Source organism: Camponotus vicinus, unplaced genomic scaffold (assembly GCF_025532165.1).
Source record: "Camponotus vicinus isolate PSW18456_S1 unplaced genomic scaffold, iyCamVici1.0 SCAF_13, whole genome shotgun sequence".
In the NCBI taxonomy this organism is placed as follows: domain Eukaryota; kingdom Metazoa; phylum Arthropoda; class Insecta; order Hymenoptera; family Formicidae; genus Camponotus; species Camponotus vicinus.
In genome coordinates, this window is record NW_028141949.1 from 7,159,441 (window position 1) to 7,174,051 (window position 14,611).

Genomic DNA, 14,611 nt, shown 5'->3' on the forward strand with positions numbered 1-14,611 from the left:
TCTCGCCCTCCCTGTCTTCCCCCCCCCCGTATTTCTCCACTTCTATCACCCTTCCGGAGAGAACACTTATACACACGCATACGTGTACGTGTACGTGTCTGATTCTCTTTGCCTTTCTCCCATAGTCGCTCTCATTCACTCGCGCACGCTCCTCTCTTTATACCGGGATCCTCTCCCTTCGATCCGCGCCCCGAGGGCGGAGGGTGCCTACCAAGTGGGAAAATCGATCCTCGGCGATGTCCTACCCTAACCCCAACCCATCGGCCTCGCTGGGTGTGCATACACGCCCCTCCGGCACCCACTTTCCGATCCGGGTCATGGGTCACTGCCACCGCTCGCTTTGCGCTCGCCGTCAATCTGCGAGGGCTTAACGCCGCGTGCACGCTATTATAGCGCGAAAAACGTTAGAAAACACGTCCCTTTTTACGAGATAATTAAAGATTTCCGTGCAACAAATGGCAGAAAGAGAGAGGAAGGGGATGAGGGGGAAGAAGGTCGCATCGAATGATACAGATGCTAATTGAAAGCACCATGACTGCAATCGTGCAAGTATATTTATGTGGATAATAGTCTTCTTCTCTCAACAACACGGCTCTAATAATCCGAAATTACACTCGCATCAATCACGAAATTCTCGAAATATTTTTTCTCATACGTGCGAAGCATCTTTGTGAGAAAAAATACGTCGACAAATATTTTCGCAACCCCTATAGAGCCTTATTATTACGACAAACTGAGTGCTACACAACTGCTCCGACATAAATTGACTATTTGCGATTTAGAAAAGATAAGCTGTGAATTTCAATAGCGCTCGCGATGTAAAAAGGAAAAAAAAGATCCGCGTGTGTACATTTGTATGTGTGTGTGTGAGCAGCGTATAGGCTCGCGAGAAGGTAGGTCATGGAATTGGCGCGCTCCGACAGAATTGAGGTTATCGACCTCCAGAGAATTGAAAGAGGAAGGAGGTCGTGACCCACTGGCTCCGCTGCTGCAGAACAATTTTCTCGTTATCGCGCCCGTGTTAACCCTCCGCCGAGACCTTGAGGTGCGCAAACGTGACAACGTTGTTGTCTGACAGCACGATCCGTGCCAACCGTTCGTCATCCGAAACGTACATGTGCGATATGTTGAGATTTAATCTCGGGATCTTGACACACGAAATCGTTCCCCTCGCCAAACAATCGCGCATAAATTTTCTTATATATTGGAATAATATACGAGTAAAATGAATTGTATATAAATACAGAGTGTATCTGAAATGATGCACTAAACTTTAGGAACGTATTCTAGAGGTCAAAATAAGACTTTTTTCCCCTATGAATATGGGTCCGCAAATGAACCCCTCTCCGAGCTAGAGGCCCCTAAAGTTTGGGGAAAAAATTAAAAATTGGCTGTATTTAAGAAAAAAAAGGTTTTGACGTTACCTACACTGAGAAAAAATCTGGTTGCATTAATTAGAATTCTGGTAGATTCAACCAGTATGTCTGTTGGAAAGTGGACGAACCAGAATTCTTGTAGGAATTACCAGATGAATCTGATTAATTTCTTCCTGTTAAATTTACCAAATTTTTTCGTTAATAATACTAAACTCACCAGCACCAAGTCTAAAATGTCTTCCATCTAATTTCAAAAGTCTGTTTAATATTCTGAATTCCAACAAGATTATTGGATAAATTCAATCCAGATTATTGAATAAATTATTTTAAATTCAGTTTGTTAGAAATTAAACTGATAAACAGTGATGCAAGAAGAGGATGCAGCTCAAACACACACAATCAGAGAGCTAGTGTTCTCTTTCTGGCACTACTGCTCGTAGGAGAAAAAAAATATACTTTGGATTTAATGTTAATACTAGTTCTTTATATACATTTCATAGCAAATATTGAATACGAGTCAAGTTAAGATTGGTTCGCCGCCTAGCGGCAAGCAAAGAAGTTAATGTAACAAGAAATTTTATAGATTCAACCAGAAAATACTAACCAAATCCTTATAGTAAAATCTATTAAACGTTCTAGTTATAAAAAATCGAGTCTTATCATGATAACTAGAAATTCTTGTTTGATTTAACCAAAATCCCTTCAATCATATACGTCTTGTTGGTACAATCAAACGATTTTTCTCAGTGTATCACCCTCTCTTGAGAGATAAATAAATTTGCGTTGCGGGTGTTTGGTCAATTTCACACATTTTCGAATTTTAGCTCGGAGGGGGGTTCATTTGCGGACCCATGTTCATAAGAAAAAAAAGTCTTATTTTGACCTCTAGAATACGCTTCTAAAGTTTAGTGCATCATTTCAGATACACCCTGTGTATACAGGGTGTACCTAAATTGAGGACAAATATTTTAATGACAGATTCTTTGTGACATTTTGGGATGAAAATTCCAATACGAAAATGTCGAGGCTATGATAGTTTATTTTTGGAAAAATCGAGCCGCGCTGCAACGAGAATTGTCACGGAATCATATCATTTTATCGGAGCACCGGGTACGTGTGCCGCGGAAAAAAACTTGCAATGATCTTTCAATCGGACCTTTTACATTTCCGCCGCGTTCATTTAATTATTTCCTGTCAGTCTCCGTGTTTTCGTCGAACTGTGTCATTGTGCAAAATAGAGAGAGAGAGAGAGAGAGAGAGAGAGAGAGAGAGAAAGGAAGAGGAGAAAGAGAGAAGCTTTTCATCGGCAAAACGCCGCGTCGAATTTTTCAAGCGTTTCCGATTAAAGGTTAAACGCTCGACATTCGCTGGCGAGGAATTAATTCGCGACGACAAAGCGGGAAAACGATGAGAAAGCCGGATCGTGTGGGCGATAATAACGTGTATCGGACCTCGGACGACGCGAGTCCAAGGCGCGTTTGATGTCCTCGGGCAGCAACAGCTACCTGAAGCCCCTCCGCGTTAAACTCTGCTCGTGTTATTGAGCCTGGTGTAAAACACCACGTGCGCCTAAGTTCGTCTAAGGGGTGTTAATCTACAAGGAATCGATATACGCCCCGGATCATCATCAGGAGACTTTTCCGTCAACGGGAATAACTGGCCGCCATTCTTCTCAATCTTTGATGCGAATGCTCGGTAACTGCCTTTCGATCGATTCTGAATAAACTGTTGACTTATTTAGAGTCAATATATATTAATTCTCCAAATAAACTTAATAATAATAGACTTCATGACTAAGATTATTGATTGCGAGACCAATCAGAGCTCTCGAATGACATCAACCACTGACTGTTTATCCAACTCCTCTTGCTCTAATACGTACGTATGTATGTATATGCAACCCTCGAGACACCCCGTATGCAGGACCGGTGGTCGGAAAGCGGGAAACGGTTTAACTACTAGGTCTACATCAAACATGTAGATGTGTAGGGATGACGTATATAATCAGCATGCGGCTTATGCATCAAACCGCGCACGCGGCACGAATCCATCGCACTGTTCGATGTACGGGGTGTAGTTGCTCGCTTGAATCGATAACGTTACAACGAAATTTCCGCCAGTCATCGAGCACACAAAAAATCCCAGAATATATATATATACAGGGTGTTTCTTAACCAGTTCGAAAAATTTTCGGAGATGATTCTTTGTCGAAAATTAAGGGGGGTTTTTCATATAAACATATACTCCTACATCCCTCCCTGTGGAGTTGCACTTTTCCAAAAATGGGGGTAAAAATTAGGTTTTTATTTTTTAGTTTTTTATTATAATTTTGCTTTTGTTCCAATTTTCCCAACATTTACTCTAATTTTATTTTTATTTTAAAATTTAACTTCTCGTAATTCGAAACCTATGCTATTTAGCATCGTGCTGTGCACGATAACGTATTTGATTTTTTTTCTTGAAAGCTACTGGTTTTACGAAAAAAATAAAAGAAATAAAAAAGTTTCTAAATAAATCAAACTTTCTAATGCATATTTTTAGATGATCATATTCCGGCCCATTAAAAAGTTTGAATAAAAAATTGAATAGGGGTTGCTAGCTAGTTTCATCCCCTTATAACAATACGGGAGGCTGAAAAAATATTAATAAATAACCTCTTTACTAGTAGAAAATATCCACCTAATTTCATTTCTTTAACTTGTTCCAAATTTGAGAAAAAAATAAAAACCTAATTTTTGCCCGTATTTTTAGAGAAGTGTAATGTTTCTATGAAAAACCTCTCTTAATTTTCGACAAAGAATCATCTAAAATTTATCGCACTGATTAAGAAACACCCTGTATATTCTAGCTCGAGCTGGAAATTTTTCAAAATACATGCATATCCCCCAGGGGCAAAACACACACGCGTTCGACGAAAGAAGGATTCGAAAGCTTGGATTCGTCCAGACACATGGGACATTTCGTGACTCTTGGGTTCGAAAGAAAGAGACTGATTATGGGTTTCGCGATTCGTTGCTCGCCCGTTGCATCCTGACGGTTTGCGGATGATCGCCGATTTCCTTCGCCATGTAACAAATTGGAGCTCTGCGCGACCATTCGCTCGAATCGCAAATATTTGACGAACCTGGCAGTTCCAGCCGCCTAACGTCGCCGACGCGACGACAAACATTGAACGTTTCTCTCCTTGTCTTCTGTTCTCGGCCGATGCGAGAAACTGAATTTCTCTCTTCCGCTCGATCCAAAGAGAGAGCCTGATAATGTTGACCTTCGTCACTTGATTAAAAGCGTTAATTTTCCATTTTCTTCACTTCTCTCTCTGTCGGATTTTTCTCTTAACGTTTCCTTTCTTTCATCGATCGTCGCGGAAGAAAAAAATTCACCCAAGGGCGAAAAATTCCTATGAATTTCCATTGACGTTATTTGTTTTCATTAAAAAAAAAAATCACGGTTTGCTCTATAAATGTCTAATAAATAATTATGGTGACAATTAAACCGTCATGGATGCAAAAAATACGAGAAATAAAATATTTTGTTAGGATTGCGACGAGGGATAAACGAATACTATAAAAAATTTCATCTCTCCTTTCGGTCGAATTGAACGCGTAATCCAAATTTTTTAACATTTTGGCCGGTCGCGAGGCGTACGTTACGTTAGGCAATTCCATCATTTTGGCGGTGTTTATTTGAGATAAGATAAAAAAGAGAAAAGAATCTCACTTCTGCCGGCACAAGGCAACGTATCAACGGCGAGAGGCTTGCACGAGAACGGACTGTCTATCCAAACATTTAGCGGGTCGCGTATAAGCAGCATTATGTATAATCCGTGCGATATAGACCCGTGTATCTAAATATAGCGGCGTGTTTCCTTTTTTAAGACACGTCGGGGTGTGTTATCGCTGTAATTGAAACGTCGCTCTTATTGCTATAAACGAGACCTGGCCGGTTAAACACGACTGTCACAAACACGACATTACGTATCTCTCCCGAGTTTTTTTTTCCCGGTCTCTCGCGACAAATTCGCGATCCTTATTAAAGATCATCCAATCCGGAAGCGACTTCCGCCGAATCAACAATCGATAATTATACGTGACGGATAAATATTTATCCTCCGCACTGACTCAGATTGAAAATATTTTCGAGATACAAGTTTCATTCTCTCCGCCGTATTTAGTGCACATAAAGAGGTCGAATTTTTTTTCCTTTTCTACTCGTGTCACGCGCGCTTCTTCAAAGAGAATTCTCTTGCAAAGCAAGCGACGACCGCTCGAGTCTGAGGTAAAATTCAAAAGAGCGGCAGTGTCCTTCTATTAGATTATTCCTTCTCGAGGCGAAAATTCACTCGGACAATTCGCACGGTGTCTCCATTACAGCTAGTCTGAAATAATTCGCGGATTCGCAAAGCTGCGTGGATTTCGAGATATAATGAAATTCGTGCGTTCGTCCCCTTTCCATAAATTACATTCGCGAGTGTGTATCTCTGCGGAAGAGAGAGAAAGGGAGAGAGAGAAAGGACGATCGGGCGCAGTCGCAGAAATGCATCCGCAAGATTATAATCATCTTGCATCTCCCTCGTCTACGAATATGTCGGAGGCGCTATATCTCACCAGCGCCGAGCGCTGCCTAAAAATACGACGCGCTATTTTTAACGTCAACGCGATTCCCGCTGCACACGAGAGAGGACGGAAACCGCACCGCGTCTCACACCAGTGGGGAGAAAAAAGAGAGAGAGAGAGAGAGAACGCGAGAAATCCGCGATAATACGATTACAAGCTGCACGAAACATCGACAGGAGAGAGAAGGAGAGAGTCCCATTGTGAACGAGACGAATTTAGTCATATACCAAAGTTCAAGTGGAGAATTTTGCTCAAAAATATACGTGTATACACACCCATACATACATCCCTCCCTCTCTCTCTCCTCGTCCAAGTATTCTTGTAGAGTATATTATTATAAGAAATACAAAAGTCGTGTCGGAGTTTTTCCGTTCGATTCCGATTCTCTGCTCGATTATAATTTGTGATAATGAATAATTGAAATAAAAAATTTTCTCTAGAAAAAAATACACTTTTTTAATCGATTAAAATTACATCGAAAATTTTTAATCGATTAAAATTACACCGACGCAACTGATATTCTTGTGGTGATTTTACAAGAGCTTATTCCCGAATATAAACATTATTAATGTGGAAATTTATGTCTTTTTTCTTATACAAGCGTAAAATAATCTGGTGCAACATTGCAACATACGTATAATCCTCGTCTCTTCAACTTAGCAATCGCATTCGATCGACTGTTCGTTCCTCGAGTCGTCAGATATACGCTTGTAATCGTAATCCCATCGAATTACGCGACGAATTCGCTTTACGTAACTAAATCAACGCTCGCATAATCGAATTAGCGTTAGAAAAAAAAGCACCAGGCTGGGTCAATTCATCGGGAGAACCCCGTGAATAAACGAGTGGCCCCTATTAAAGCGATTACCTCGTTAAGACATTGTCTCCATTGGCATTAAATCGGTGTCACAAGCCTATGAATATACACGCGTACATATGTATATTTCGAGCGCGCGAATGGCTTTTCGAGAGAGAAACTTTGTTCCCGTACGTAAGAATAAAACTCTAAAAAGCCATAAATGACAAGAGAGTTTCTCGGAAACTATAAACAGATATATATGTGCAACATTACAGCCTCTATGTGCATCCTAAAAGCTTACTCAATTTTTAAATATTTGAATAAATATTTAAAAATTGAGTAAGCTCTTGTGTATTTTTATATATTTCTGACGTAAACGTGAAATATCATATTGCAAAAAAATTAGTGATAGAGACGACTGACAATTATAAATATATCCATGCGAAAAAATTGAATTTAAAAAAATATGTACACGTTTGAATACACTATTCATTGATGGCGAAGTAAAAGAATAAGACACGTTTATTAAACGAAATTTGTTTCAAAAAGAGATATGGCGAGCACAACGTCGACAGATTTGCACAGAGAAAAATGGTTTGATTGTATCAACAAGACATATATGATGGAAAGCATTTTGGTTAAATCAAACAGAATTTTTAGTTATTGTGATAAGACTCCATTTTTTATAACTAGAATGTTCAATTAATGTTCAATTAATGTTTTTTAATGTTTTTTCCTGTTATATTAACTAAACATGGACACAGTCATTTTTTTTTAAATTTAGTATTATTATTAAGAAAATTTGGTAAATTTTACAGGAAGAGAAATTAATCATGCTTTGATAATTCCTAAAAGAATTCTGATTCATCCATTTTCCAACAGACATACTGGTTGAATCTACTAGATTTCTAATTAATGCAATCAGATTTTTTTCTCAGTGTGTGATGCTATCGACGTGTAAACGTTATCTAAATTTTTTTATCATAATTATAATCTATACAATGTGTATACAAATCATCTCTGAACAGATTACAATAATTGTGCCTCGTATTCTTTGCACATAGAAAGATCCATCAATCGAACTAATCAATCAGTGAAAATCAATTAATAATAATTAATAAATTAATTAATAAATTAATAATCGCGAAAAAAGCGTGTATTAAATATATATTAAGAATATTTTTTTATTTGTTGTATAAACTTTTTTTATGTTTATTTTACGAGAGATTGTTACGGAAGTATACGTGTGTTTACATGAATAGATGGCACGGCATCAACACGGCTCATTGAGCGAGCCGGTTGCGCTATTTTAAATTATTCGCGACTTAATTTCGTACATGACGTCAAGCTCTCAGAAAAATGTATAGAATAAAATGACTTACTATTTGGCGCAGTCGATGAGCTGATACTCGTTACTCCTTTCGAAGCTCTGTTGAACGCCCCGATCTTTCCAAAGGGTTTCGACGATTTCGTAAAATTCCTGGAACCAAAACGATATTGGACGATATTAGGCTCAATTCTGCAAATTTTTCGATGAGAAAGATTTACTTGATCGAATCCGTCAATTTAAATTGTACACATCACTTTGATCGGAGAGACGTGTAAAAGGGACAGTGTCGTAAAGACAATTAAAGTTGTAATATTTTGGAGCTCATATTTATTATTCTCTTCTGTTTATGATCTGCCAAGAGAAGGGCAAATTTTAATATCAAAATTGCTTTTTATTTATCTTGTCTGTATTTGTAATAAAATTTGTTTGACAGAAAAAAGGTAAACATATCTCTTGTTGAAAAGTGCGTGCTCTTGAAAGCAACTTGACATTTTTTCATATCGCGAATATTTTTGAGAAATTTTCATAAAAGAGACGAATCATTCTCTTAATATACGATCTTACAATATACCATAATAAGTTTGTCTGAAAATTTTCTCATAAATCGCACAAACGATCCTCTCGACATTCTTCGCGCATTATTCATTCCGAAATACATGATCACGTTTCGGGCGAAAGGAGTGCAGCAGACAATAAACTATTATGAATGTTTCCGGTGCTGTGCAGGCCTAGATCGTCGGGGATAAGAATACATCTCGTAAATCTAAAGTTTCGGAATTCCGTGCAGGTATGCAACGGGTGAGCAACCGGCGAACGCACAATTTTCGCGATACAAAGCGAGGAAGACCCCGCTGACGAATCGAACGGCGCGAATCCCCGCAATAGACGACCTATTCAAGTATATTTATAGTACATTTATCGCCGTCTTTATTGCACGCCCGATCGCTGGACTGTTGTAATGTTTGACGTTTAATTCGTCGTTCAACTCGTCGAAAAACACGCCGCTCGTGAAATCCGCGACACTGAAGGATGAAGCTAAACACACGCAGATGCTGCGTGAATCGAAGCCTTTCGCGAAGGCACAATTTTTGTTGATTCATTGGCGAAAATCATATCAAGATAAATAAATAAATGAATTAAAAAATATCTCCGTCTTGTCCATTGACAATAATAAAATCTCTGAAACTTTATTCATTATTTACAACATTGCAATTTATATATTTTTATACAAAGTATCTTTTAATTAATTAATTACCTAAAGCTTTAAAAAATTCTCTCATCTTTAAAATTGACGGACTCTATTGTTCTTTTCTGAGAACGCGATACCTAGAATTCATTACGCATCTTATATTACGGTTTACATCCTGCCATTGCGTAAAACCGTCGCCATAGAAGGCACTAAAGGAGAGGAATGTAAAAGTGAATTAAAATTGCGACTTAAATCTTACGTAAATAACGATGGCCGCGCAAGGCTACGCGTTTCGCATTATCGGCGAAGGATGTTGAGCGCATTAATAATTTAGATGTTATTGTGTCGGGAAACTCGGTTTCTTGCAAGTGCGTAGGCAGTTTGACGCTTGGGCCGCGAATTTCCGTTCATAGAAATATTTAAGAATGACGGAGCGAAACGACGCGATACTACGACGTTCCGATTCAAATTATCGTGAGAATGTATTCGTGATCGAAAGTGAAACGTTTATTCCCAATACATGTTATCTGGGATGAATCCTCGTAAATATTCTGTCAAGAAAAATTGCGCTTAAATTTTAAAAATTAAATATTAAAATTAAATTAAAATTAAATTAAAATTAAATATTAAAATTAAATTAAAATTAAATTAAAATGAAATATTAAAATAAAATATTAAAATATTAAAATTAAAATAATTTAATTAGGTACCATTTGAATCTTGAGTTAGCAAATACTTCCGTTAAATACACAATAGGAATGTACAATACACAAATGTATATGCTATTAATTAAATTGATATTAATATTTTCTCGGATGTATAATATCGATAAATATTATCTCGCGAAAATTTTTCTAATCAGTGTGGTAAATTATCCGTAAACACTATTAATAGCGGCGCTATTTCAGTTAAGAATTTCATCGACGAATTTTCACCAACGACGCATTCTTGTAAGCGCGAATTAAAACTTGTCGAGTAATCGCGGTGCATGCATAAATCAACGTCGAAACAACGTAAAGTATTATTAATTATTTGAACCTCGCAGCTGCATCGCGCTTCTATCGCGCTGATATTTCTGGCGAAATACAAATGTGCGCGAATAACGAGACAGAGGGGAGTTTAGTTTATATACACGCATATATAGGGTGTTTCTTAATAAATGCAAAAAATTTTCGGAGATGATTCTTTGTCGAAAATTAAGGGGGGTTTTTCATATAAATATATACTCCTATATCCCTCCCTGTGGAGATACACTCCTCTAAAAATGGGGGTAAAAATTAGGTTTTTATTTTTCAGGTTTTTAGGTTTTTATTATAATTTTGTTTTTGTTCCAATTTTTCCAACATTTACTCTAATTTTATTTTTATTTTAAAATTTAACTTCTCGTAATTCGAAACATGCTATTTAGCATCGTGCTGTACACGTATTTTATTTTTTTTCTTGAAAACTGCTGATTTTATGAAAAAAATAAAAGAAATAAAAAAGTTTCTAAATAAATCAAACTTTTTAATGCATATTTTTAGATGATCATATTTCGGTCCATTAAAAAGTTCGAATAAAAAATTGAATAGGGGTTGCTAGTTTCATCCCCTTATAACAATACGGGAGGCTGAAAAAAATATTAATAAATAACCGTTTTACTAGTAGAAAATATCCACCTAATTTCATTTCTTTAACTTGTTCCAGATTTGAGAAAAAAATAAAAACCTAATTTTTACCCTCATTTTTGGAGGAGTGTAATTTCACAAGGAGAGATGTATAAGTATATGTTTATATGAAAAACTCCCTTAATTTTCCACAAAGAATCATCTCGTAAAATTTTTCGCACTTATTAAGAAACACCCTGTATATATGATAAATATTATAAATCGCGTATCTCGAAAAAAAATTTTTCCCCGCAGCCAAAGTGCTCTCGGAGATGGAAATTATTAATTCGAATAATCATCGACGGAAATTGCCGGAGGATTTCGTTTCGACTCGAAATAAACACCGATCCTTGCATGTCGAAAAAAAATACTTTAAAAACAAAACACCGAATAACGTTTATGACGTTGACGACGATAAAGCGATAATTAATTAGAGTAAAAAAATAATCCCTTCGCTGATATATACATTTATTTACGAATTAACGATCAGTACCACTGCATTACGTGTCGGTTCGTGGATCGGAAGAAACGAGAGAAACGATGTTCCCGAAAGGCATGTCCCGAAAGCCGCAACCCGAACCCGGGGTAAATTGGCAAGCGATGTAGAGTTCGTTCTCTCTCTTTCTCTCCCTCTCTCGTGCCCTTTCGTCGCCCCTAGTGTCACGGACGAACTTTGGCAGGACACGACGCGGCTCCTCGCGACAGCGAAAGTCCATTCCGTATCGAGGGGCTCGCCTTAATCGCGTTGCCTCGCAGGCTAACGACAAATCGCCGCTTGGCAATAAACGACACACGACGGTTATATTAATAAATTCTCCTGTCGATGCTATTTCCACGCTTCCAACGATCGATGGGACGGACGCATCGTGTGTCGATCCGTCCGTCTCCGCGCCAAGGATCGCCTATTACCGCGATTATGCACGTACTAATAATTTCGTCCAAACGCGTCATCTCTCCATGCCTAACCCTAAACGCTGCCACGCAAGGTATTTGTGCGTACTCGGCTAAAAATACAGGCGAAAATACAACACATGTCGCACATGGCGTGTCTTTGCAAAAAGGAGCGAGAGCGACTCTTGGACACTCAAAACGCGCGTAAATCGCGATTGAGAGATTCGCAGAGAGATTTATTTTAATCGGCGCACATTTTGGCATTTATATAATTTTAGTACATAATTTTTTATATAATTATATAATTTATAGTTTCTTATCATCGCTATATAATTTTTTATTATCGCGCGTTTCCGAAAATTCCTTATCGTATTATCGAATAATATAATGCTATAATAATATAATACGAATAATATAATATAATAATATAATATAATCGAATAAATAATATAATAGTTACTTCGATTTTTATCGCTCTCTCCTGAAAATATATTCGAGTGAATTATTTAATGTTTCAAGTGGTACACGCGTTCACGGCTCCATAATTCGCCTTCGTTACATTGTTTTCGCATCATCTCGATTATTCACGAGTTAGCGTAAGCCGATTATATATTCATCGCTCGAGTGAAATATCGCATCGATTTGTTTGTGTACCGAAATTTAGGCCTAGGATTTTCCGAAAATAAACTTCCGCATCCACTCTCGCCCGCCCGTTTTCCCTTTTCGTCTCACATATGTAAATACACATATATATATATATATGTAGAGAACCGGATGACAGTGACAAATTAGACGCGAATCGTAGAAGGCGTCGGCCGAAATTCGCGGGAAGTATTCTGGATATCTCTTTGTCTCTCCCAATTGCGAAAATAGCGCCGGCGATTTATCAGGTAAATTGCACACGCAACATTTGCAAGTGAGGCAAATTGTGCGCCTATTTATTTATTTATAATCGATACGATAAACACACAGTGGAAACCTTTCCATACACGATGCACGTTCTATTTTCTCTACGTAATAAATTGCCGATATAATTGAATAGGTCGATGTTGCAACAACGGCTCTTGTCTCGAGAGAACTCGAGAGAGGCGAGATTAATTCGACTGATTTCAAATTAAATGTTAATTTCCTTCGATTCTGGGAAAAGTGAATTAGATCGCGTACGCGCGATTATTCCGGATTTCCTTCGAGTTCCGATCTCGATCTGACATATCTCCGAAAAGTCTCGTTATGAGCGCGATAATCGTAAATATTGCGCGAATCATCAGAGGAAATCGCGAGATTAACGTTCGATGGCTCCAAATGATTTAGTTCAATTAATCCGGATACACATCATCGACTCGGAAAACGCGCCACGTGCGACGAATAATGGCCGATATAAAGGTGTACTATCATGTGTATGTGTGTGTATGTGTGTACATATTCGTCACGTTGAATGACGCAAAACGCGCGGACTATTTCGTCGCGCGACAATTTTATTTCGAGAGCCGGGGCGCGTCACTTTACGAGTCTGCGTTTGGCGCTTCCTGTCTCGACACCCCCGCGACTTTTGCAAGCCGGATGCTAAAGGGCTACCCCAAGATAGCCCTTTAAAATCTCCGGAACTTTAAAGCAGCATGAGCACCGCGAATTCTTCATTAATAGCGTCATTCAAATAGCAATTAATTTGATTCGATCACGATTTAATTTAAATTGGATTTATTAATTTAATAGCTACTTGTAATCATTCGATTACTTTTAAAAGAGCCACCCAATACATATTATTTTTTCAATGATTTTTTTTTTACTAGCACTGATAGGATCGCTTCTTATCAAGACTCGAGCAGTGAAATTCTTCAGGCGAGGGGGAAAAGAATCGATGTGAATTCCCATTACGTATACAGAGTGTATCTGAAATGATGCACTAAACTTTAGGAGCGTATTCTAGAGGTCAAAATAAGACTTTTTTTCTTATGAACATGGGTCCGCAAATGAACCCCCTCCGAGCTAAAATTCGAAAATGTGTGAAATTGACCAAACACCCGCAACGCAAATTTATTTATCTCTCAAGAGAGGGTGATAGGTAACGTCAAAATCTTTTTTTTTTCTGAAATACAGCCAATTTTTAATTTTTTCTCCAAACTTTAGGGGCCTCTAGCTCGGAGGGGGGTTCATTTGCGGACCCATGTTCATAGGAAAAAAAAGTCTTATTTTGACCTCTAGAATACGCTCCTAAAGTTTAGTGCATCATTTCAGATACACCCTGTATAAACGCACGAGTAAAATGATCGCATGAATTTGCGAGAGACACAATCGGACGACACCGTGTGTACGTACATACATACATGCGTGAGAAATGGCGCAGCACATCGTGGGGTACAGGGCACTATAGCGCGCTAACATGTGCGGTGGCTGTGTAAACATTGTAAACACTGATCGTGCTACGCGCAGTGGTTCTCATTGGCTGAGAGATCGCACTTATGTTTATGTTACGCAGATATCTGCATTATATTAATCCGCACAATTCCATGTATTCCATATATGATAAATTTCCCAATGATTAACGCATCCATTATTATCGATATAAACAATAAGAAATCTAAAATATTATAAATACGAAGATTGTGCGAGCCTTTTGCTGCAATAGCCGCCGCAAACTTTAGAGCGGGTTATTCCTTTCAGGCCAATCTTTTATGAAACTTATACGATATTAAATTTTTCGCTTACACACATTGCTTTTTATAATATTGCACTGTTTTGAACGAGTATTAGCAGAATTTATGATTAC

General features: G+C 38.0%; 1 protein-coding gene across 1 annotated transcript in view; it reads right to left on the reverse strand.

Annotated features, from left to right (window-relative positions):
- Nucleotides 1-14,611, reverse strand: part of Galphas (G protein alpha s subunit) — a 41,149-nt gene that overhangs the window by 14,236 nt on the left and 12,302 nt on the right. Inside the window, exon 5 of the mRNA XM_083087064.1 lies at nucleotides 8,171-8,268. Coding sequence (XP_082943190.1) covers nucleotides 8,171-8,268 — 98 coding nt within the window. The remainder of the gene's footprint in view (nucleotides 1-8,170; nucleotides 8,269-14,611) is intronic.